Here is a 27,155-nt window from a genome sequence, read left to right on the forward strand (position 1 = left end):
TAAATAAATATTTACATGAATAGATTTGTATTTGTAAGATGACCTAAGGATAAGCCTACTTTTATCATCTATCAAAATCAAATAGTAAAAAACCAAACAGCAAGTAACAAAACAGTATCTTATAATTTTATCAACATTTTGTTTCTTCATAAACTGACATGTTATCCAGATGTTAAAATATTATTTAAAAACCTTTCCAGTGTATTGTCATGATCTCTCATCAAAAACAAATTCTATTTAAAATACCAGGGGCGTATTGCAGAAAGGTACAACGTACCGTGTCATGCATGGACGAGCCTTTTATGTAGGCTTTTTATTTCACCCAGTCATGGAATGCGAGCACGTCAATACATCTGTAACGTCGTTTATTTTAATCTAAAACTTGTATTAAATGTACACAGGACAAGAACTGAAGTGTATATTATCCAAAGACAAATGTGACCTGACATTGTCACTGCCAAATTATTACTCAACATAAAAGCGAAAGCTGGCGAGAGTTTGCGAGCGATGGGTATCAAAATTAATACATCCCCAGAATCCCCAAAACGGACTTACGTCACGACAAAAGGGTTTAAAGGTTATATTAATTAAGCCAATCAAGTATTTCTATCCAATGCCACTTTATGCTTCTGCAAGATAATACGCTGTTAAGATTTTTGTCATCTTTCGTAGAATAAATATATATTTATGAAAAATATTGGAAAAATAACAAAAAAAAAATACAAAATTGAGTTTTAAAATAACAATATTTAAGAACGCCATAACAAAATTACAGACTGAAAGCAAGCTACACCAAAACTGATAAAAGAACACAAATGTAAACAATCGCACGAAACAGTTGTTTATATTTTTAAAAAATTTAGTATGATCCCGTGCAAAGTTAAGGTGTTTTGGTTGAAATACAAAACTAGGCTTGGTTATAGTGTGACTCACGCATTGCGATCGCACACAATGCGGAAATAATTTCATGCAAATACAACATACACGAAGAACAAACGTTCGTTTCAACAAAAGAAAAGGACTTGTTAGTATTCTTTGACGCCCTAAACAATAAATATACATATAGTATGTATCTAACCAAGAGGTCGTCTTCAATTGCAACATTACATACATTTACATATTGTAATTTAAGCATTGGCTAATATCATGTTTTAAAATTTATTAATAAAAAAAATAAATTTAAGTCGTTACCTAGCTTCGAATATTTGTTTATAAATATTTATTATATTATTATTACGTTTCACTTTCTCGACTTATGTATTATATTAAATACCATATTATTATATAATATAATAATATTGAATAAGGAATATTTGAAACTCGGTTCTCTAAAATTACTAAATAAGAATTTTTTTCAGAGATAGATTTAATAAAAAATAAGAAAAAGAAAATAAAGAGTGAAATAGAAAGAAGAAAAATAAATAATGGAGAATAAATATAGAATAACATTTTGAAATTAAAAAATATATTGTGTAAAAATAATTAATAATGAAGAAACCCCACAACATTTGGTAGGAGATTGTAACATATTTTTTAGTAAAAAAATTCTTTTACTTAAAAATCACTTGACGATCTCGAAATTATACTCTCTCTCTTCGTCCTCTTCATTACTGAAGGTCGTGTCCTTGAAATTATACTATTACAACGGAAATATAGCACAAAACAATTGATTGCGATAAGGAAGATAGTTCCACTATGTTATCAGTTTCGTACCATAACAGTTTTACAGAAGAATTATATTTTATTTGATCATAGAAACATTGTTCCTACAATGCTTGGTTTCTTACAACTACATACATATTCAAATTTATTTTACCTTCAAAATAATGATGGTAATTAAATATATATAAGTGCAAGAATATTAATTATAATATATTAAATTATGCTCAAAATTTCTGCCATAATATAAATTAATCTAAAAATATTTTGTATTCATCTGAATACACAAAAATGTGAAGGTAAGCAACTGGTTAAATTTTTATATACAACAGATGATAAGTCATTGATATCATTGAAAAGAATTTAGGCTAGTGATAAGATGTGAGTCAGTCAGCAGATGTCTTATAACAGCACAAAACAATCAGAAAACAATACTATGATATAAGATGTATGTACTGCTTCTGTTGAACAATTTTAACATAGTTTTAATTCACAGTTCATACCGAAGTTTATAACTCTACATGCACATTTTTGCCATTTTTAAAGATAATTTAATTATCTTTAACAAAATATCTAGAACAGGTTATAAAAATTTTTTTATAATAAGATTAACACTTTTATCCAATATAAGAACATTTTTTAAACTGTCATTGACAAATATGTAAAATTATTTAATTATGTTTGCATTTTAATACCTAATACAAAATGCCTGTACTAGTCTTGTAGTGTAGAAATCTCTATTTACACTGATAAGAGCAATCAAAAGCCTAAATTTCATAAAATACCTAAAGAATAAAGTTAACTACCAATCTAAACTTTTTTACACAATTGTTTCTACTAAAAGTATAACTTTTAATAATATAATATTGCTGTGTTATTGTTGTGAGTGCTTATGAGTCAGCAATGCACTGTTTTCCTTTAAACGGGGATTCTGATAATGCTAGTCTAATCATACCTACTGTGGTTTTGTCGATAAATTAAAAAAACTATGAAATATGTGTAAAATAAATGCAATTCTTTTATAATTTTATTCCGTACGCAGACGCAAAGTCCGTGATCGATCTAGCGCATTTGGATAACAGCCAAATGTGGTGTCCAGCGCAGTATGTCACGCTATTTTGTGTTCGTAAACTATGTCGAATGAGAGGATACAGACCAGTCTTGCAATGGTGGTAAGGTCCCAGGCGGATCGCGTCTTGCCACGTGGTTGTCCCCCATCTTTCCTCCTGCCTAATGATCCGTAACTCGTCGGCACAGCGGATTCCTCGCGTTTGCGTCGTCCAGCACCTCGCCGTAATGATGAAAACCAATTGGAGACAGAGCCACGACGCTCCTGTTCGGCCGTTCCCGGCCCGGCTTTGATAAACATTACTTCACAAGTGCCAAGGCACTCCACACATCACACTATAAGTACTGCCAACTTTCGCACAATTTCTAAAACCCGATTTTTACTAATATTAATAAAACTAAATATCACACGTGACCTAAAAGCCCAAACAAAAATTAATGAAAGCCAAGAAACAAAGCAAATTAAAGTGGAAAATTGCGTGATTGCTCGTTGCCGAATAAATCAGATAGTGGGACCGAAGTAGGTACATAATTGCCAAATATGTGAAGCTAACAATATAAACAGTTGGTATGCGCAGTGCACAAATAGTTGCATCAATGACACACCTGATCATAGTCGTCGTCGTAGGTGCGTGCTGCGCGAGCGCAACGCACCAGCACCGGCCACCACAGCGCACCGCAGAGCAGGCGGACATGCAAACACATCGCGCGCCATACACTTCCAGCTAAGGAACGCACTCGACTGAAGATAGACACGGACGCCAGCTGAGTTTGGCACCGTGACAATTGCATATACGTATGTAAAGTGCTTTATCTTTCTACGCGTCTGTGACAAGGCTCTCGAAAAATACGACTCGTTATCAAGATATCTATGAAAGACAGACAAGATACAATAGTAATATTATAGTCTTGTCTATTACAAATGAAATAGCGTTAGTTAACCAAGGTCCTGCGATTTTGATTAGGTACGACAGTTGTTAGAATTACAGATGGATAATTACACTGAATGTGATCAGAAAAGAACAATGGTACAATGTTTTGTTGTTTGTAGGCAATGTGGACCCTAGTTTGTTATCGGAGCTGGATGGCGGCCACAACGCTGCGGAAACGACAAAGGAAATGTGATAAAACTGATGAATCGCGAACTTTGTCCGTTGTGCGAGAATTCTGTACCATCAACATCAATTTCAGTGAGTCAATAACAAATAGTAATGAATCATTGCCCTTATGAACTTTAAATTGAAAAGTTCTCACTTTTCATCATACCTATGTAATTGTCTACGGATGCCAAATTAGGTATAACGGAAGAAATATGATTTACAAACTAAAAAGAATTAAATTCAAATTACATAAATTTTACGAAATTCAGACAAGTTAGTCTAACACATAAACTATAAAATAGATTAAGTTTCAAACCAGTTTAGAAAAATACTTGTCTAGTTAGTAGGTACTTATTAGTGTAACTATTTTAGAAAAAAAAAAATGCTGCTGCTAAAAAGTAAATGCTATCAATAACAAAAACACTGTCCTATTCTAAAAGAAGAAAATGCCTATACGGGAAGAGGCTGTTTTAATTTAACGTCAATTAGGTATGTCTAGTAAATGTCTAAACAATAATAATAAGTAACTGTTATAAGTGATAAATATGATCATAAATATAACATACCCATTTGTGTTTAATAATCTACCCACTACCTATAGGTAGAAAATGATAATTACAATCGACAATATTGCGATCTCTTCAGTTACGTATAACAAGACATGACATACCTTAGTCACCTAACTAGGTATAATGAATAAATACAAAAGACCTTACAATTAGCAATTCATAGAGGTCAAATATGTCTAAGAACAAAAGATATGAATATTAAAAAAGATTAAGAGATTAGTAATATTTACAAATAAAAGATAAAAGTAAAATTATCTTTAAAAAAAATTAAGAATATTTAAAGAATTCTATTAAAAATAAAGCTGAAAAACAAAATGACGGAATCAAAATCAATAAGGTACAATAACAAAATAAACCCTGACGTCTGACGACGAACAAAATCACAGCAATTTCCACTTATCCGCCTTATCACTGGAGAACTTACGATTAAATTTTATTTTACACGCACCACGTTTTAATTTTTTATGAATGAAAACTATTTTTATATTTGTACTTTCAAATCACACTTCACCAAAATATTTGTTGAACTTTCTACACAGCCCAGGGTTAGTAGTGACAGACACCACCTCACGAAACGCGCGATGCAACACGCCAGCTCGGCGCGCTCTCTGACACTGACTGACTTACTACAGTAGGTATAGTAGTTGGTATGCATTGACGGCTTACGTCAGACCACTCGCGTATTGAATGAAATGAAACAGGGGTGTGATTTTGTACAGACGTAACAAAGCTTCCAAAAAAGGAATAGTAAAGGACTATATTTAGAAAATTTGACGACACTATAATAGCCTATAATAGGTCGAAGGTGACGAAAATAATGTCAAACTACAACTGATATATAAGGTATCGACCAATGTATTAGGTTTACTAATATTTAGTAGACTATAAGAAGACTAGCCTTTGCCCGCTATTTCGTACACATGGATTTAAAAAGTAGGAAAACCAATGAAATAGACCAATTTTAGATGGCGTATCAAGATAAAACATGCACCAGTTTTAAGTTACTCAATTATGAAAACCGTGTTCAGTACGATGCAGTAGATTTTGCGTGATGCCAAAACAAACATATGAACAGATACAGACAGAAAAAATATCCAAAAGCTATTGTGTTGACGCCTATTGCTCTTATTTTTTTTTTATGGGTGATAATGAAATAGTAACCCCGCCCGCACTATCGGTGTACAACGGCGGGGCACCAGTGAAGGATGATAGATGAAAATTACTTCTTAAATATAATCACGATGGTTTCATGATGATGGGACATGGGGATATAAAATTATGGGATGATGACATGGGATAATTGTTTAATAAAAATTAATATGAAGGGTTAAAACAAAACCAATAAATGCCAAAACAATTACTTGTAAATCGACTATTTACCTGTCTGTATATTTGTTCCGGCATAACGCAAAACCTAATGCATCAAATTGAGTGCGGTTTTTACATTTATATTCCTGAAAGTCTAACTTAAAATCTGATGTATATTTTATCTTCATATGCTGTCCAGTAGTGATCTATGGCAATGGTTTTCCTACTTTGAAATCCACGAATACAAAGTAACGAGCAAAAAACTAGAAAAAAATAAATATATGTTAATTTAATAATATATGGGAACACTGAAATTTATATGGCAGTAGAAGTTCACAATGAGTCATTTATTCATGAATCATACAGATAACTAACTGTTTGAAGTACAATTAAGTAACCTATATATAATATTTATTTACCCATTAATATTTAATTAATAACTCATTGACTAACCTAAGCATTTTCCAAAGTATTTTTATATTTACTAATAATTTTTTTACACTAACATTTCTTAATATTTACGAAAATCCATGGTGAAAAGTAATCGCTATCTCAACTGAGTCACCATATTATGGTGAGACAGATGAATGTACGTCATATTACTCACGAATTGCAAATTTTTTTCAATGCACCTACAAAGTGTTCTCAATATGAGATAAGTGAAGATAAAACAGTTCTACTCGCCAATGGTTAGAACATAATAAAAAATAACCACAGTTCCTAGTGAATTCGTCATTAGGAACGGCTAACTGACTTGACTTCAACCTCATGATGAACCTCACCTTCAGGTGGAAGGCTGAAAACGAGCGGAACTTGTGAATTACTCCCAGCTTTATCAAATATATTATCCCTAAGTCCTATAAGACTATTTTTAATTATGGTAATATATATTTTCAATAATTAATAAACGTAATTGAAGTAGGCAAAACTTCTATAATATAGCGAATTTTAAATAAAATCGAATTTGGTTTTTAAAATTCACAAACCATTTCTGGTCTTGTTATCACGACAACGTGTTACAAATACGTTTTTGCAGTTGTTCAATAATATCATTTCATATTATTATATGTTTAGTAATCATCTAAATATAACCACGTGGCCACTTGTGGATAAAAGATAAAATCATTTTTACTCGTATTAATAAATCAAGGAACTCTCCTTATTTTTTCTAATGTATGATGTTGTGTGGGCCAGATAAAAGAATCACTAGGTGTCATATCGTATGGGGAGGTCAAGATATGGCCTGGGATAGAACTGGCTGGAAGAAGATGCATTAATTAGTTGCACCGACAAGAGGAAACTCTTAAATAAAAAGAGAGAGAGAGAGATGATATTGTGTAAAATGCAAAAGGCGAATCGATCTAATTGCTTGTATTATCATGTCTTACAATAACTTCTCTTTAAAACTAACTATTCTCTTTATATTTAATATTAGTATATCTCTAAGCAATTACGATATATTTATAATTTCTTTGTACGTACTCATGTATAATTTTCGTATTCTTATTTCATTTATAATAATAATCAATATGTACATATTTTTGAGCCTTTTTCATCATTATAACTATGTAACTCAACAATTTTTGGTTAATCAGGATAATTTTGGTTAATCGTTGTAAGAGCACATAACTAGTACATAATATGATTCTTGTCTGTAAAATGACTGAAATCACCTTTTTTGTATCGATATCTTTTTTATACATTTTTCTGTACATTTTAGATGCCATCATTGATACACAAGACAATGTATCTCATTTTTCACTTTCACATGAAAAGTATCTGATATAGTCAAAGGTACAATTGATGTCCATTATTTAGAATGCAATTTGACGAGTTCAATATTCATATAACTATAGCCATAGGACCATCAAAACATTTTTTATATCTAGATAAAAAATATACCTTAAAATAATAATAGGGACAATAATAGATCATTGCCTATTAAACAAACATTTATACACAATAGAAGCCACAAAAAAAATAAAAATAAGAATATAATTTATTTCAGTAAATATTAGTAATAATTAACTATCATATGATGATGATTTAGTATTTTTTAATAAAATCTGATGATGATTTAGTATTTATTATGTGTTTTTATGAAGTCATTACATATTTATTAGTATACTCACTAACACTCATATTGACACTACACTTTTTTAAACATGTCCACTGATCATTACAATGTGAACTGCTGGACGTAGCTGAAATTCTTCCTTAAACTAGATACTCTTTGTAAATGCCAGTTAGCCATTTCTTGGTGTATCCACCTGTACGGTTGCCTCATTGGGAAATCTTTATATTTATAGTTATAGTCTTCCACAGTGATAACCTTATCAATATCATCTATACCCTCTATAATTGTCATAGTGATTGCTATGACAATTATAGAGGGTATAGAGATGAGATATTGAGATGAGATCTCTTTAAATAATAATTTTTCTTCAATAATACTCCATATTAATAACTTTTTACATTTTGGGTAATAACAATAATTGTCCTTTCCCCGACTGATTAACCAAAAATCACATGATTACAAAATTTATTATTTATTAACATTTTAAAATAGTTCTATTATGCACTAATAAGCTCAGAAATAATTTTATATTTAATTCATGATAATTTATAATATATTATATTACACACTAACAAGATACTGCAGCTCAACAACCAAATATGACAAGGGTTGCCATATATGTTGGGAGGCTGGTTATATTCTAATAGTCCCAGTTTTATTAAAGACATTAATATTATATAGGACTTAATGGTAGAGGGATGGGCAGTAGCATATCTCTTAAAACATCACCTAAGTGTAACTGTAGGGGGGAAAGAGATTGTTAGTGATGGAGACTGAGAATCCCACTGCTAGCAATATACCCCACCAGGTCGACCTCCTCGCAGTTCCCCCTGGAAACTATCATGGTTAATTCCTGATGAATTCATCATGATGGGCTAACTGGCCTGTTTTCATTCTCATCGATCACCCTTCACTGGTACTCCACCAGCTTATCCCGTTAGCGCAGGTGGGGCTACCATTTCATTTTCACCCATAAAAAAAAAGTGTAACTGTAGATGCCAACTTGTTAGCCAAGCACGGCAACAACTGGCAACCTCCCTCCTTCAAAGGGAAAGCCTGTGTTTAGCAGTGCATAGTTAATGGCTGATATAATGAGGATGATGCTATTATATAGGACACATATAAGTCTAAACATTCAATACACTCATCTGTCTAATGAGCCAGCAGCATACACAAATAGCACAAGGGAGATTGCCATTCCATTACTTCTATTAAAAATAATTATTTATATAAATAAAAAAAAACAATTGTTCATTGTAAGTATATCACTCCAGAACAGCTGAAACTGTTTGATTAATCCTTTTTTTGTTGTATTTGTAATAGTCAGGACAAGGTCTAAAGACTGATGTCATTGATTATTCTACTCTCATATGTACTTGCTGAATGTAATTGAAGAAAGACTGCAGTGTTAGTAATAAAAAAAAAAAGTAAAAAGTGGGCACAAAATAGTGAATTATCTAATACTATGTTATGTGTATGTTACTTTAGTTTCACCCACATAGAACATGTTATGTGTGTATTCCCTTCTAATATTCTCTTTCTATTTTGAGAAATTATTTTTAAAATATTTTGTGTTCCAGGCAACAGATATTAATCAGTGAACTGCCATTTTCCCTTAATAGTAATGATGATTAGAACTTTTCAGACAAAGGAGAAAAATTAACCTATATAATATTTTAAGTGTATGTGACACTATACCTTCACCCAGGGGGAAGGGATTGTTAGTAATGGGGAGGTTAGTCCCCATTGCTATCAATATACCCTATCAGATCGACCTCCATGTTGTTTCCCTGGAAACCATCGTGACTAATTTATCATTGAATTCATCACAATGGGTTAACTGACTTGCTTTTGCATCCTCACTTATCATCCCTCACTGGTACCCCTTCAGTGTATACCGATAGTGCAGGCAGGATTACCGTTCCATTATCTTTAATTATAAAAAATAGTTTCATCCATTCTATACCAATTTTGAAAAGATTTTTAGAAATTAATAAGATTCACATTCATGTTAGTCCCATATAAATAATCATGAGTGAAGTTGTAATTTGGAGGAACAAAACCTTAAAGTATAATATTATTGCTTGAAATTAAATAATTAATAATATGCGATTGTTTTATTTAATAATTTACAAATCACTGTAATACCTGTCCAAATGCTTGAATAACAATTAGATTACAATTTTGCACCGTGTGTAATTAATAACTTATAATTGTAATTAATTTTGTATTAGTAACTTTGTTTTTCTATTTTAATTAATAGTAATTTGCATGGCAAATGTATACAAAATTATGTGCCTATATAATTGGATTATCTTAAACATTATAATGTCAATAGAAACATTCTTTCATTCAATTATGGGATCAAATTTCAAATCATCGTCATCAAATTTCAAGATTAAATTGCTTACCTGTATCTCCAATAGTAATTCAGTTTTTCTCCGTCTTATATCGATCAAAGTCTTTTGCTGTTCTGGTGTCAACTCTGTAAACATAAATAAAATTATTAGTATAAACGTAATTATAAAAAAAACCAAGCCATTGAGGTCATGTATTGAAAAACAACTTCTACGTCAACATTGTAAATGAATAATAAACTTACCGGTGTGAGTAAACGGGTCTCCATGATTATTTGCAGCGTTATTTCCTCCCAGGGACAAATTTTCAAATTCACTTATCATGTCTAAAGTATTTAGAAAATAAAAACAAGAGTTTTACATGGTTATTAAATGGGTAGCGGCCATATTTATTTACTTGCTAGCTTGCTCTCACACCAGTATTGCTAACTCAAAAAAATTAAATTATAACCTTTCCATGACAAAAAATATACTTCGGAACCCAAGAAGTACAATATAATTTCATCGCTAACTACAATTACTACCACTGCTATTGTTATCTCGCTTTCACTGGCAGAATAAATAATAGGAATGAGGAAGAAAATAAATAGAATTTAATTGAAAAAATAAATAGTATATTATTCGCATTCTATTTAGAATAATTGAAAGTTATAATTTTTTTATTAATATATATTAGAAAGTTGTTTTTCATTCTTACGATTCTATTTAAAAATTAATGTTTATTATAATATAAGTACTTCTTTAATTATTAGGGTAGGCAGAAACAAAGTATTTATATTATGCATAATTACTTTATAAATTTTAATGTATTTAAGAGCATTCTAAAATGAAAAATCTGTCCGAATTAAAAAAATTAACATTTTTCGTTGTTTCTGAATAATTATTTAAAAAGTGCTCTGCAAGCGAAAGAAAGCATAAAAAAAGTTGTATATAAATCTACCACTAAATATTACACACGCTCAGGACCGTAGCTAGATCCAAGTTTAAGGTAGGGCAAAAGAACTTTTTAGTAGAACAGAAGCCATAATTTAGTGACTTCAAAAAAGTAAGTCTGTCTCATTTTATTAAGGCCTTTTCATTTCAAGGTAAGTCAAGGTAAGGTAAGCATTTCCCCTTAATTCCCCCTTCCCTAGCTACAGCCATGTATACACGCTTTATATTTTCCTACGGAAAACTTAAATATTATAGTATATAATGCCACCAAAATACAAATACTTTGTAATAGCTATATAAAAATCTTATTTTCCATTATTAACGTTTTAGTTTTTTAACAGAGACATTTTTAAATAATTAGTCAGAAACATTTAAAAATGTTTAATTCTCTCGGATAATATTAATCACAAAGGCGTTTTCGGATCAAACTTGGCGTTAAAGTCTTGTATCAAAATTATACTACTCTATTATGGACTTCACAAGAGTCTGTATATATGGATTGGCGGCTTTTTGTATAGCAGACATATAAAAACAGTTATCAATGATTATTAATAATAATAAATCATTGATTCAGCCACATTACAACAATATTAATTACAATCTCGTCCCTCGTTCCATCGTGAAGGACAATTGTGATTACCTTGTAGCTAAAATCATGAGTACGCTAGCCAAGATCTCCGACTGGAGATAACAAAACTTATTTCAGTTTAGACTTTTTAAAAAAATATTTACTGTGGTTTCACAATTTCAGCGCATGTCCCTTATAATTTTTAAGACTATTGAGGTCCTAAGTGTCGATATCTCTAGTGATAAAGTGAAGCTGAAAAGCTAAAAAAGCTCGTTATTGAGTAATATAGAAAAGCAATACTTTACGCCGGACCAACTATTGTTTTACTTTGTAACTGCTGTTACTTATGGGCAATAGCATCTAAATACAAGCTTGAACCCTTCGACTCAGTGCAACGACGTGCTAAGAGAATCGTTGATGATCCCAAAGTTCTTAAGCGATATTGAAGCTTTAAGTCTTATGAAAGATTTTGTCTCAATCTGCGTATTCTTCCGCTTGTGTTATGAACTGTGTTTAGAGGAATTGATTAACATGATGCCCAAGGACACTTTCTACCATCGTAGAGCTTGTCACCTACACGGAGTTTAACCTCATATTTTAGAGTTTAGAGCCTGAATGTCGATTAAGACATCCAGGAGAATAGGAGATGCTTCTTCTGCTGCTGTTTCAGGCGTTGATAGGCTACAGTAACTGTTTACAATCAGTTGGACCGTATGCTTGTTTGCTACCTCACTTCACTAGTGGTATAAAAAAAAAGTATATAGACAGATAGTTACGATGTTGCTGATGTGTTATTACTTTTATTAAGTGCCAGTACTAAGTTTTCAATGTATGACTCAGAGTTTTTTTTTTTTTTTTATGGATGATAATGGAATTGTAATCCCACCCGCGCAATCGATATACTCCGACGGGGCACCAGTGAGGGATGATAAGTGAGGATGAAGCAGGTCAGTTAACCCATCGTGACGAAGTCAACAAGAATTGTTCACGATGATTTCCATGGGGAACCAAGTGGAGGTCGACTTAATAAGGCATATTGTTAGCAATGGGGCTGTCAAACTCCATTGCTAATAATCCCTTTCCCCCCATGGCTCAGAGTAATTACTACCTATACCTATACTTTTATAATTTACAATCTCCTTGTATCTTGATTCTACACATTGCACGAACTAGTCATCGCCATGGTCAATTAAATAAGTACACAGTAATTTGCGAATATAGATTTCTAATTTTTAAATACGATTGCTAAATTAGTTACATTACATTTGAATAGTTACTACTGATTAGTAATTTCATCTAATCAAATAAAAATTGATAATAATGTAAATAAAAAGAAACCAGTCGGTACATAAGCCAGACGTACAAAACGATGAGTACGAATTGGTTCATGTTTGAATGATTCGATTAGTAAATAGAAAATGTTATTAGGTACCTATTAAAAATAGTAGTGTACAAATAGAGTAAACTTTCAGAATTATTCGATTAATTCATATTATGTAGTAATTCGAATTATACTGTATTAGTTGGTTTTCGCTAATAAGGGCCCTTTGATACCTAATATATTATTTTGTCAGTTCAATGAATTACATAGCAGTGTTACAATATTTGCTGTCGATACTATCTATTACATTCACAATCATATAGTGTCTTGATTAAATGTATATTTTAATTAATCATAATCGAATAAAGCAATACACAAAAATGAAATCCCTATTAATTAATCGAATAATAATCGATATCAAACGATTATTAGGGTTTACTTCAAAGGCCTTACAAAAGCAGGTACCTATGATACGATACCTAGGTACCATATCTCGTAACTTTACGATACGAGAAACTAGAAAGAACAGCAGCACACGCCCCGTACTCTTCTCCCCTGTGTTGACTTGACTATTTCATTAAAATTTATGGCTACTATTATATATTAAAATTTTCTTATTTAAAAGTGACATTTGATAGTGATATAATGACATATTAAAAATTGTATAAATCACAAAAAACGTAAATTTGCCTTCGATTGACCGGTGTTTTAATTAACAAGCGAAATAATGAATGACAATGGTTGCATACACCTGAATAATTTTAAGGCTGCCAAAGGAATACATCCGTATAAAATTGTCCATGCATTTTTCGTATCATGCACATCTTACGAAGCCAGGAGATACAAGGTATGTTGCGTAAAATGCTTACAATCTGATAGTGTTGCAACGCTTTATAAGTAAAAAGCTATGGTGGCTGCCTACTCTTCATTGTTTTGATTCAGCGTGAGATACAACGTACACTTGGGAGCTGTTTAAGTTTTATGAATATCATCAATATTTAGTTTCTTGTGGTCAGCTGTATAATTAATCAGCTGATTAGTGATCTTTGACCTCATAACAGCTGTTCCTCACACGGATTCGGTTGTAACTGAAACTACTGGTCATTAATAGGTATACGTCTTTGTCTAGTGTTTTCTGGAACCCATATACATTTTGAAATAATATTAGGTATTATTTATATTATACTTAATGCAAGTAAGAAATGAGGTTTAAACAATTTTTGAATTAACATTAAATTAATTAAACAAAAAAAAATTTTTGTAATAATATTTGTAGTTAAAATGGATATTACATAGCAGTGTATGTCCACAGGCTACATCTTGCTTGTGCTTCACTTGTGGTCAACCAGGCCCTCGCATGCACTCCTGTCTCCACTGCATATATTTTGCCTGTTATGCTGGACATATCCAAGACCATTCCAAGTCTAAAAAACATTTCCTGTATGTAGATCTGAGTTATGGGAACATTTTCTGTGCCCAATGTCAAGATTATATATATGATAGAGAATTGACTGAAATTGCCATGTCCCATAGATTAAAGGAAGCCAAGTAAGTAATATTTATGTATTTGTACTGTACATCTATTAGCATTTAAATATTTTTAAAAGCTTTACTTAACATTAGTTAGTTGATTACAATTATTATTTTTTGATTCTAATTAATTAACCAATTATATGGACTTCTACAAAATAACACCTAATTCAGTAGAATGCATCACTTAACATTTGTTAAATCATGATAAAAAAAATGTTTTTTTTAATAGATTTGAATAAGTTTTTACAGATTTTAATAAATAAGTAATTCTGTGATGGAATGTCTACTATTCAAATATAGTCCATAATGTAAACTAAATTATTAAGATTTGCTTGGAACTTTGATTATAAAATTAAATCTCACATTTAATTAACTTTTATTGTAGTTACATAATATTATTCATTTGGATTGGTTTTACACAAAATTTCAATATTAATATACAAGTGAAATTCAAATGTTTTCTTTTAAGGGAGTAAGTATTCTTTTAAGGGAGTGTTCCATCAGGGAAACAATTAATCTAAACATTTTTTGCATAAAAATGTATACAAAAATTATGTAAGACAGCTGACAATTAAATATGATGTTAGTATGAGAAGCTCAAAACTTTTTGTTGTGTTTTCAACTTAAATTTTATCAAGTAAATTGTTTTACAGACAGTACACTCTCATAAGAGGATTATAAATTATATAGAGTATAGAGGAAATAAGTATCTATAATAATATTTTTAGATCTTTGGGTATCAGTGTGCCATTCATGCCTTGGTTACCCAATAATAATGAAGCACTAGCTCTCAGGCGTCTCCGCAAACGTCGTCTCATTAGCCCCCACACCACCATTGGCCTGCGAGGATTGCAGAACCTTGGTTCTACTTGCTTCATGAATTGTATAGTGCAGGTAATATTTAATATTAATAAATAATTTAATAGTTCTTTATACTCAGTATACATTAAACAGAGTTAGTTATGCACAAAACAGGATAAATTTCTTATAAAATATAATAACATCCATAAAAGATGGCTATTTTCTTTATAATTAGCTCTAAAAAACTGCAATAAACTTCAAAACAAAAAGTTTGTATAGATATTTGGATTTTTATTACATAATTACACTAAAATAATTAATCAGATTTTAATGAAATTTTGCATACAGTTAGAATATACTTTATCTTATATCAAGGATATTTTTATCCTAATTTAAGTGAGCAAAGCTGTTGGGTGCTGTTTATGAATAATTGTGATTAATTTTATCTTCAGGGATTAATATTTATAGTTTCATATTCAATAATTATAAATCTAAATAATAAGTATAGGTTCATATTCAATATTTGGAATAATATTTTCATATGAGTATGTACTAAAACTATGTATAATTTATAAATTTTTTTAATCCTTATGTTTTCAAATTTTTAAAACAGTCACTCCTATAAACAATAACAACACACACTACATTACGTATACAGATTTACTTTATCACACTGTGAACTATTTTAGTAATAAATTTTTCTTGTATTGATATTAAGGATTTTGTATCAAAATGGCAAAAAGGAATCGGTATATGTATATATTTTTATCTATTTGTATATCAGTTGTTCATGATACATGATATTTGTACAATATATTTGCATATTATTAAAATGAAAATATATTTTATGTTTAATATCAAGAGTTTTTTAGACTACCTCTGTTTTACACGGAGGATTCTGATGTAACTTATTGAATAGTTTTACTATATTATTATATCATATTTATATGATTATAATATAGTATTTTAAATCGCATCTCCGAATGTGGGTTTATTAGAGCAATCAATGTTTATGAGTGTTTTTTTTTTGTTACTAAATTAGTCTTAGCAGTTGAACAGATTCAACTAAAATTTGGTTTATTTTTTATCCTAATTCATGTGCACAAAGTCGTGGGACACAACTAGTTTCGAATAAAAAGCAACTTTTGTAGAAGCCAAGGTTACCTATAGAAGTGGAACCAGAATTAAGTATTTAGATCAAACCGGTTTTGCTGTTTGTCTTTTTGCATCTATTTCAATTATGAACAATTATAATTTCATATTTAATAGTTAATGAATTCTTGTAGGAAAGCTTCTTTTAGTATATTTGCCTTATACTGCTAATACTAATATGTGAAGATGTCTTTCTGTAATGCCAAGTGTTTCTAGTCCGCTATTGTTATACACTGATGGGCTTTGGTGGGGCTAATCAAATCACAGCTTTACGTGTCACAATCATTTTTTAATGATTAAAACATGAATTTGAAAATTAAGAGGTTTAGATTATAGACACATTAGCTAGATACTTAAGCAAGGTAGATATCTAATTAACAACACGAGGCAAGAGGCAAATGACCTGGCAGTATATTTACAATAATTACGTCATTCTACAAGAATGTATAAGGAAAATAAAATTTATGTATCATGAATCTTGTTTTCAAAGTATTATTATTAATGTAAATAGTTTATCATGTAGCGAAATGAATCTATCAAAGAGTAGGCACATATTTCCAATTAATTTGGGAATAATAGGTGAGCAGGTGTATTGATATTTACTGTTTGCCACGACCAGAGGGAGACTTTGTACAAAAGTCGTTTGCTTGGCCACCTCTGTCCCATTTGCGATTCTATTGTGAAACAGTTGTGTTTGCATGGCTGTGTTTCGGTTTGAAAGGTGGTATATGGCAGTGAATTTACAGAGTACAGAGGAATAACACCTGAGTCTTCAGGAATTGTGACGTATGGCGGTATCATGGGCGAAAGAGTATACTCTTTTATGTCCATGGTACTGCTCATGTCTATAGACGACAGTTATCACTTTCCATCAGGAGGGCCGTCAGCTTGTTTGCAATTCTAAGTTGCATAAAAAAAACTTCACCCGTTTGATCCCGTTATCTTTCACTCCCATGGAGATTTTGAGTAATCTCATTACTTTCAGCGATACCAAAGGATAAACCTGTTTAACATTAGTAATATCACCCATAACTTCTTTGTTTCCAGACATTAATACATACTCCACTACTGCGTGATTATTTTCTGGGAGAGAAGCATAAATGCAAAGCGCAGAGTTCCGGGAAGTGCCTAGTTTGTGAAGTTTCGAAGTTATTTCAGGTATGATGAAATACGACTTACGTAAATACTCGGCAGTATTGATTTGTTCCAATACTAAGAGCTATTTATAAATTTGTACAAGGGTGTTTATGAAACATTATTATTTGCCTCTAATACCTATCAACAGCTAAGTACATACTAACGTTACGTTTTTAGGGTTCCGTACCAAAAAGGTACAAAGAAATCTTTTTGATGCCACTTTGTCCGTCTATCACAGTGCTATATCTCAGCAAATACTAATGCTGTTGATTTGAAATTTGGAAAAGTGTACATATTGCGGGTCCACAGTGTACATATTATGTGGAAATAATTGAAAAAATATTTTCATTGCTAGGGGGCCAAAAGGATATCTACTCATAATTTTAAAATTGACTTGTTTGTTCAGGTGGGATATTATTATACGAAAGGGCTTGATTTGTACATTGTAAAATTAATTTTTATTTATTTTTTGCCGTGTAGTTTTTTACTTATTATCAAGAATGTTACAAATCTCCACCTCTTACTCCTATCTCTGAAGTTTGTGAAGCGGAAAATTTAAAATAATTACAGTTTATAAAAGTTTAAAAATAATCAATCAAAAAGAAGGTCATCATTTTATATCATATGTTATTATTAACTGCATATTTTTAATCTTCCAATAGATTTTTAGTGCTATATTTAGCCAATAGATGAGGTTGTTAGAATTTAGATGCCTATTATGATGTTCTTACATAAATAAAGTGTAATATGCTTTTAGAATTTCACTCTTAGAGTATCTGGTTTTGCTGTATTTTTGAAGCAACGGCGAATATACAACATATTCAAGTAATATCTTATATATATTTAAATATTATTTTTTCTAATCAAAACAATAATATTTTTAGAGATTACATTATCTACGGAATCCTCGGCGAGTTAATTCAAATCACACTTGATCAGTTTTCGTGTTTATTTTCTCTCTCAGTATCGTATTTAATATAACAGCAATTGACTTACTTTGTAGAAGGAAATTTATTTAGTATTTTACATTATGATGTTATTATTTAAGGATCTATTTGCAATATTATAGAACAATCAGAAATAAGATTTAGAACGCCCATGAATTGAATTTAAAATTATAATAAATACGTGAATTATTATATACTATTTTTCATCGTCAATTCCATATTTTAGAACTGCTTCATGCATACATTTACGAACACGCACACTAGTTTAACAATTTTCTTGTCTTGTTTTTGTGATTGCATTGCCAGTCAATACGTAGTACATTATACTACTTTTATGGGTTTAATTGTATATTTTATTTATTATTTAAAGGAATTCTATTCTGGGGCAAAAACTCCACTTACGTTACATCGATTGCTGCACCTAATCTGGACTCACGCCCGTCACCTGGCCGGATATGAACAGCAGGACGCTCACGAGTTCTTCATCGCAACACTTGATGTTCTCCATAGGTACGGTTACCATTTAATGTTTAATAATAATAATAAATATTGCTAAGCATATTACGTAACGTCCAAATCTAAGTAATTGAACCAGTGGCGTAACTAACATATACCACCTGAAGCCTGTGATAATTCATTAGATGGAACCCATCTTTTATTTAAAAAAGTTTGATGTATAGTTTTATTTTTATATATAGAATATATACAAATCTTTCGACAGTACTGAAATTAATGTTTATTTTTGGTTATATTCGAAAATACTTTGTTGAAATCTTGATAAGTAATTTGTATAATTCGTGTTAGTAAATACTTGAATTCTTAAGATGATTAAATACAATTTTTCACTTTACATGTCATGCAATAAATCTTAGATTTATTCTGTATTCACGGTCACTCGAAACAGGGCCGGAGCCCGTGGCATTTTGTCCATCCTATTGTTATGCCTCTGACTTGTACTATAGGTAAATAATACATATTAATATTTATATAAACAGGCCAAATTAATATAAAAAGTATCCTCATGAGCTCATACAAATGTAAAATACGGTGTAATTATGTATGTTATATAGTTAGGGACATCGGCTTCTAACGATTTTTTTTTTAATAAAATACAGTTCATGTTATTAGCTGACAATATAGATTTCTATATGCGAAAGAATGTTTTAAATCGATTAATAATAATGTAAGTTTGTTCATTAAGAATAAATATTTCTCTTTTCTATATAATATTAGTACAAAATACCTATTAGTCAATGGCGAATTTAAGATTCTTTTCCAGGGGAGGTCTAGCCTCTTATAAAGTTACATTGACATGTCTATACACATAGTTGAATGCACCAAACAATTCAGAGATAGGTATGATCCACCTGGCCTTCTTTAAATGTCTATCCTAATAGTGTAAAAGTAAATTTTGTAATTTGTAACAAAGTTTTTATGGTTCCAATAAATAAATGTTATTATTATTATTATAAATAAAGTATATTTTTATATTACAGTGAACTGAATAGTGAACAAGCTGATGGCCCACAGATATAGTATATAGGTTTTTATTTTTAGTAGTAAATAGAAATAATAAGTGTGGTGTAATTACCATGTTATCCTGAAGAAACGGTCAATAAAGCATTATTAAGGAAATTAGATTCCAGCATTTCTACTCACAATCTGGCAATCGAACCCGGATATAATTTAATTACATTCATCAATGTTATTAATCTATATTATGAGGGTTATCAACGTATTCATATAATACAGGCTCGTAAATAAGCAATGATATTTGTTAATTTAAATTAAATGACTAATATAAACTTAGATAAAGTCCATGTAACAAAGTTACTTCAATTATAAAGTTAAATAAAGTAAATAGTCTCTAATAAAAGGGTTCTATTTTTCTGGTGACCTTTGTTAAATATAACTTAATAGTTATTAGTAGTATAATAATTATGTTTTTTTTATGCAACTTAGAATAGCAAACAATCTGACGGCCCACCTGATGGAAAGTGGTAACCGCCGCCTATAGACATGAACAGTACCAAGGACATAACTCTTTTATTATTCTCAAAGTCTCTGTGATCAAAGTATACTGTGTCGCCCATGATGCCCCTTGTAATTAATTAATTATATTTTTAGAATTATTTTATTTATTGTTGGTTTGGATTTTTATTAATCTCGAAAAGGTATTCTCCAGTCGAGACATTTATTTAATATTTATTGTGAAATAGAATTTGTACTTAATTTTTTTACGGCGAGCTTAATGTCGTATGGAAATCTCTAGTTATCCATTATATAATAATTATTATAAGATATTAGCTATCTTGTGACATTACTAATAATTACTGCTTGTAAATATTTGTATGATAAGGGAGATAATATAATTGAATGAATCTACATACATACATGAACCATAAAACCTGTTTTGGGATAGTTTTGTAAAAAGTTATTATTTGTTTTATTTTTAGACACTGTATGAATGGAGTGGAAGACACGGAAAAGAAAGAGAATGGCCGTTGCAACTGTATCATCGATCAAATATTCACAGGCGGGCTACAAAGCGATGTTGTATGCACGTCATGTTCAGGTGTCTCCACAACCATAGATCCATTCTGGGACATCAGTTTAGACGTGGCCGGGCCCGGTTCGCTACAAGCCTGCTTGGAACGTTTCACGCGAGCTGAACACCTCGGATCCGCAGCAAAAATCAAGTGCTCTAATTGCCGAGTGTACCGTGAGTCCACGAAGCAACTAACCCTAGAAACTCTCCCGATAGTCGCAAGTTTCCACCTGAAACGCTTCGAGCATTCGTCGCAGATTGATAGGAAAATATCCGCGTTCGTATCATTCCCCGCGGAATTAGATATGACGCCTTTTATGTCGTCCCACCGTCGCGCTGTGGATGTCGGTGCGACAGACAATAATAACGCACCAGAGGGCGTTTTTGAAGATAACCGTTACTCCTTGTTTGCTGTCGTTAACCATTTGGGCTCATTGGACGCTGGCCACTATACGGCTTACGTGCGACAAATGAAGGGCAGCTGGTTCAAATGCGACGACCACATGATAACTAGGGCTTCGCTCCGTGAGGTTCTAGATAGTGAAGGGTGTGTATTTTTTTTTTACTACTTTTTTATATTTTATGTTGTCACTGATTGGTATTTATAAAAAATGTATGCTCCTATCTATTACGTGTGTATACATGGATAAACGGCATCAAATTCGATAAAATTTAGTAAGACCTCACTGTGTTTTTCTTTATAATATGATTATGTAAAATAAATTATGTAAACATCTTAATCTCTTTTAAATAATAACATTTCTCTTAACAGTATGTTATGGTGGGATTCGATTTTGGGATCCCTAGACCACAATCAAGTGTCGTCCAACTGAGCTGCTAATAGCGCCAAAACTTTGATTGCATATTTGTTACGGGAATATTTTTAATTATGTTATATATATAAAAATTATACATGTTATATTTCTGTTTCAGATACCTTCTATTTTATCACAAGACTGTCCTGGAGTACGAATGTGATGTATCTTAGGGCGACATCTGTCTATCTATCTGGCATTTATCTAAAAAAAAAATGTATTCATATTACCATATATTCTGATGTTTACGTATCAGATGTTTTGATTTGCTTATGAATAGGTAGTTATTGAAAAGGCATACTTTTGGATGTGTTGAATTGAATCAAAAGAAAAGTCATGTTCCCTCTCGTGATATTAGTGCTTAGATGTTTGAAGGAAATCTTAATGATTGTCTATTTTGATGTTTTCTGCGGAATTATTCACGAATTTGTTAGTCTTAAGCTTTAATGTAATTATGACGTACGGTGTTAGTCGTAAAGGGTATACGAGTCGAAAGTCAGGGATAGTATACATGAAACTGGCTGATTTTCTCAATAACTCCATAAATAACATAGTCCAAATCCTACAATTTCTATATTTGATTTTTAAAATTCTTAGTGTAGTTGAGTTAGTAACATTCTACTCAATTACATTCAAATAATTGAAGGAATTTAAATAAACTTTGACATGTTTCTACTAGAATATAATTAGGATACTTTTATCTCACTCATTCAGAATTTATATTAAGCCTGAAAATAATTTTTGAAAATTTACTAAATCGTAAACGTAATCGCGCAATTTGTATGTTTGATTCAAAAACTATTTTCGCGCTCCGACTATGCTCCTTGGGGATGTTTTCAGTTTTATCGATATTATTACTGGCTTTCGGATTGATATACCCTTTAAAATTAATCCTGTTTAGACATTCTCTATAATTAAATATAAAACAGTGTTTAAACAACTTATTGACATATACTACAATATTTCATCAATCTTATTATTTTTAATGATACAATTTTTTTTTTAAACTATAGTATAAGGTATATTTCACAATGATATCATTCTATTGCTTATATTGAATTTCAAATAATTATTCAATATAAATATCAATAATTTTTTATTATTTTATTTAATTATTTCATTGCTATACATTTTTATTGCTGTATGTGTGAAATAGTGTTATGTGTTCGTATAGTTACTTATATTGGTTATCAGAACAAACATTTCAATCTACCTCGCTACAACTCTTATATGCATTTCAATGAAGCCTATTTTGGAAAGAATGTCTGATTTTTTTTTATTGTGAATACAGCTTGTAAAATACACTTGATTGTACCGTTAAATACACATGAGCATAATGTAACTTGTCTGCGGAATAGGGTAATGCTATTCTATTAGTTCATCAGATGTTAATACTGATCGAGTATAAAATATTTCAGGTGCTGTATTTGTTTATTGTTATTTTAGTGGACCATAACATAATTTTATGTAATAAGATGGCTTCCTATTTGTCGGCGGGGTATTACTTTATTTAACTTTGTATTAATAAATTGATATATAAATCTTATTACTGGTTTGTGGTAGTTTATTGAATAACAAGTGACACTTTGGTCGACCTCAGAACTTATGTATGTTGTATCAATATAAAACATACTTGATATATGTAAATTTCTTAAGTTAGGCCTTCACGAGCATAATTGTGCAAATCGTATCCAATTTGGAGCAGTAGTTTTTGTATGACGCTGGAACGGAAACATACAGACAGGCAGACAAAATTTCAGAAAATTATTGTTTTTTGGTACCTATTGGTCTTATTACCAATAATACCCCTCGTATTATTTAGTTCTTGAATATCTGCCATATACAGGCATCATTTAGTTACAGTTTTATTATAATTTTACAACTTTAATATTGCAATGGTAAATTTACCTTTGTGGATATATATTATTTATTATTGTTTATAAATATTATTTTTGATTGGATATTTTCTTTTTTTTAATTAATATTATGTTATAATTATCTCATGTGTATCTAACATAGATGGGTTTAAGTAGATTGTAACCTTATATGACTGACATTAGCTTAATGTGATATTTAATATTTATGACTTGTATTAAAATGTAGTTAGTTGTATGGATTTATATCTGGATGTAGTATAATTTTATTGATTGAATGCTTAAATTTAGATACTAGCAAAGAGTGAACATTATGGTTACTATATTTATTTGTCTATTCATTGTTTCGAATATATCCCTAGTACTTTAGGTATTCTGGGAATGGAAAGGAGTAGGGACACGGGTAACAATATACTTTGTTTTCTATAGTATATTCTTGGTTGTCTCCACTCTTTTTCATTGGCCTAAAAACATGAAAGTCTGGTTGACGTTTTTATTAATTGGCCTTAAGGTTAGCGCTGATTGATAGCATAGCGACGAAATAACTAATTCGTTATGAATGCTCTGTTAGTCTGCGTTTACCCTTAGGATAATTGCAACGTGGATTTTATTTTTAAGGAAATAGGTTACGGATTAGCTTTAAAATCAGCAAGTCACAACATTGTTTACTTTATCGTGGAGCTAAAATTTTGTATTTAATAATTTCGAACAAATTTATCACTATTTGCTAGTGTCTATTATATTACAAATTATGTTGCATTTAATAATTTAGTAATTCGGATCCGAGCCTAATTAAATATCTGAACTATTAGTCCATACTATGATGAAAATGTGATAGAGAAACGATTTCGCTATTATCTATAAATTAATACAATTTTTCGTGCATTGTTAACTGTATCTCTATATTGTTGGCAATTTGCTTTATTATCCGCACCTCCAATGAATTGTGATGTCGCTTCTGGTTAATATTAATATATCGTCATAGTCGTAGAATACTGACGGATCTGACAAAGATTACATATAAAGATCCGTCTGTGTTCTACGACTATGACGATACGTTGACTCTTATATACAGAATGTCGAATCTCGATCAATTGTACATTATAAATTGATAACGCTTTTATGCGTCGTTTAAACAGCTCAGAATCGAGACTTCCGGGCTGTCAAGCTTCAGTATCCACTCGAGAACCAGCCATCTGTTACCCGTGTTTGTTAGGACAGAGAAATGGGTATCATTATGTTCCACCAGTATTGTCTGCATGCATCTTAAGAGTCCTTGTTTTATTTATACAGATCAATGGAAAATTGAAACTGGTTGTGCAGAAAACAACCATATGTATATTATGGACATCTCAAGTAATATAGCTGTTTTCTACTATGTACTATAACTATTCGAATATCCGTGTTTTTCTATACATTGTATACGTATAAAAGCACGGATTACATTGGATATAATTTTATATAAGATATAATTTTCTTTCGCCAAAAGAACGTAACTAGATGTTTACAAAATATATCAATTGAAAAATAAATTATACAAAATAATTATGATTATACGGAAGTATATGAGATGATAGATGGGGGAGATGTTGGATATGTACTTACATACTCATCCGGTGGCTTCACTGTATCTTTCATTAGAGATGTTGAGAACAATGTGAATTCTTAATATACGACATCACAGAGGTACGGTTGGCAAAGCAGTCAATTTTAATTTCTGAATACTTTTAATCAAAATGTAAAAAAATAAATGTGTATACTATCCTTCATAATTATATAGGTATATAGAATTTAAAATGGTGTTTAAAATTTAAATACATGTAATAAAAAAAATATAAAACAGGTAATGTATGAAAAAAATATAAAAAAAAAAATTGTAAATTATCCCGTTGTTGTTGTTTAAATTTGATAATCATGATATTGTTATTTAATAACAATCTTATCAATTAAATGAAGAAAGAAATGAATACTTACTAATGTGAGACTGATAGATCTGGTTGAATGGAAAAATCTTTTGGTTTCATTTTATTAAATTTTAATATATTTTAGTAAAGAAAATCATGGATTTTTAAGAAAATTGATTTATTAACTTTACAGTACGAAATTTTGTTCTACCAATGAACATGAATATTTTTTTAAACCAAACGAAACATGATCCTAAAAATGTCAAATATAAAGACTTCTATATGTTCTATTCTACTAGTTTGGCAGCAGGATATCCTGTTTGTGAATGAATTTAATTTTTTTATCGTTTTCGATTGAAAAAAAAGTGTTTAGTTTCACTTATATGACACTGACATACAGGGATGCTAGGAATTTCTTTTTAATTTCAGTGTGTATAGATTTCTAAAGCTCATGTAATTTCTTAGAAAACATTACTTGTGTTGCCAACTTCGAACAAGAGTGATCTTAGTATAAAAGTGATAATATTTGTTTGTGCTGACGGCCAAGTTGTAAACACGTAACGTAGATGTGAAATTATTAAATGATTCTTTTCATTTAAGAGTTTCCTCTCGTCGGTGCAACTTATTCCTTCATCTTCTTCCAGCCAACTCTATACTAGACCATATCCTTAACCTCCTATAATACGACATGACACTTAGTGTTTCCTTTATCTGTCTCATGTAGTTATTGGTCTTCCCCTTTCTCCTTTAAAAATCGTCATTTCCTATAAGGTGGCCCAGCATTTTACCTCTTCTATTCTTTATTGTTTTTATTAATGTTATTTTCTCATTCACCTTTTTCAAGATTTGCGCATTCGTTACTTTTTCTGTTCAACTTATCCTTTCCATTCTACTCCATGTCCACATTCGGTATGCTTCAATGTTTCACACCTATATAAGGCTATGCTCCAAAAATATTTTTTTATAAATTTCTTACGGATTATTTTTTATGTAAATGTTTTTTGTTATCTTAGGCCTGTTTTCTGACCTTTATTCTAGTTCAATGTTCACTTAACGTTCTGTATGATTATACCACCTAAGTATTTAATGTTCTTAATTGAATTATTAATTGGGACATTTTTTCAACAAACTCGAAACATTACATCAAAAAAAAAAAAATTAACCAATTCTATTTTCAATCAATCATATTTGTCAGTCATTAACATAAATATTCCAATGACATGATTATTAATATTTAAATTAATTGTTCATTAGATTAATCAACAAACCTTTCACCGATGATGTCTTCTGTTTGAATGTTAAATATCATACATACACTTCGTGTAGGTATGATTTATGGAATAAAATACTATTATGAATTACATCGTTATTTCATTTAGAATTAAACTAAGTTGAAAATCCAATTAAAGTATAAACAAGGCGACCAAATTCCATTTTGATTCCCACCAAAAGGTGCAAAAATGCTACATCTGGAACCTAGTAAC

The 27,155-nt window shown here is 30.6% G+C and overlaps 2 protein-coding genes across 2 annotated transcripts in view; one reads left to right on the forward strand and one right to left on the reverse strand.

Moving 5' to 3' along the window:
• The window catches only part of LOC113512862 (cytohesin-1), a 54,884-nt gene extending 49,860 nt beyond the window's left edge, over positions 1–5,024 (reverse strand). The window contains 2 exon segments of the mRNA XM_052903287.1: positions 2,816–3,093; positions 4,821–5,024. Of these exon segments, the coding sequence (XP_052759247.1) occupies positions 2,816–3,028 (213 nt within the window). The 5' untranslated portion in view covers positions 3,029–3,093; positions 4,821–5,024.
• Positions 5,025–13,415: 8,391 nt separating this feature from the next.
• On the forward strand, positions 13,416–26,845 carry LOC113511294 (ubiquitin carboxyl-terminal hydrolase nonstop). The gene is made up of 7 exons (XM_026894920.3): positions 13,416–13,807; positions 14,273–14,508; positions 15,222–15,387; positions 17,494–17,604; positions 18,901–19,040; positions 20,987–21,625; positions 22,012–26,845. The coding sequence occupies exons 1-7, from the start codon at positions 13,688–13,690 to the stop codon at positions 22,064–22,066; spliced, it is 1,467 nt and encodes a 488-aa protein (XP_026750721.1). The 5' UTR covers positions 13,416–13,687; the 3' UTR covers positions 22,067–26,845.
• The last annotated feature ends 310 nt before the right edge of the window (positions 26,846–27,155 follow it).

This window comes from Galleria mellonella, unplaced genomic scaffold (genome assembly GCF_026898425.1).
Source record: "Galleria mellonella isolate WM207_F2 unplaced genomic scaffold, CSIRO_AGI_GalMel_v1 utg139, whole genome shotgun sequence".
In the NCBI taxonomy this organism is placed as follows: Eukaryota; Metazoa; Arthropoda; class Insecta; order Lepidoptera; family Pyralidae; genus Galleria; species Galleria mellonella.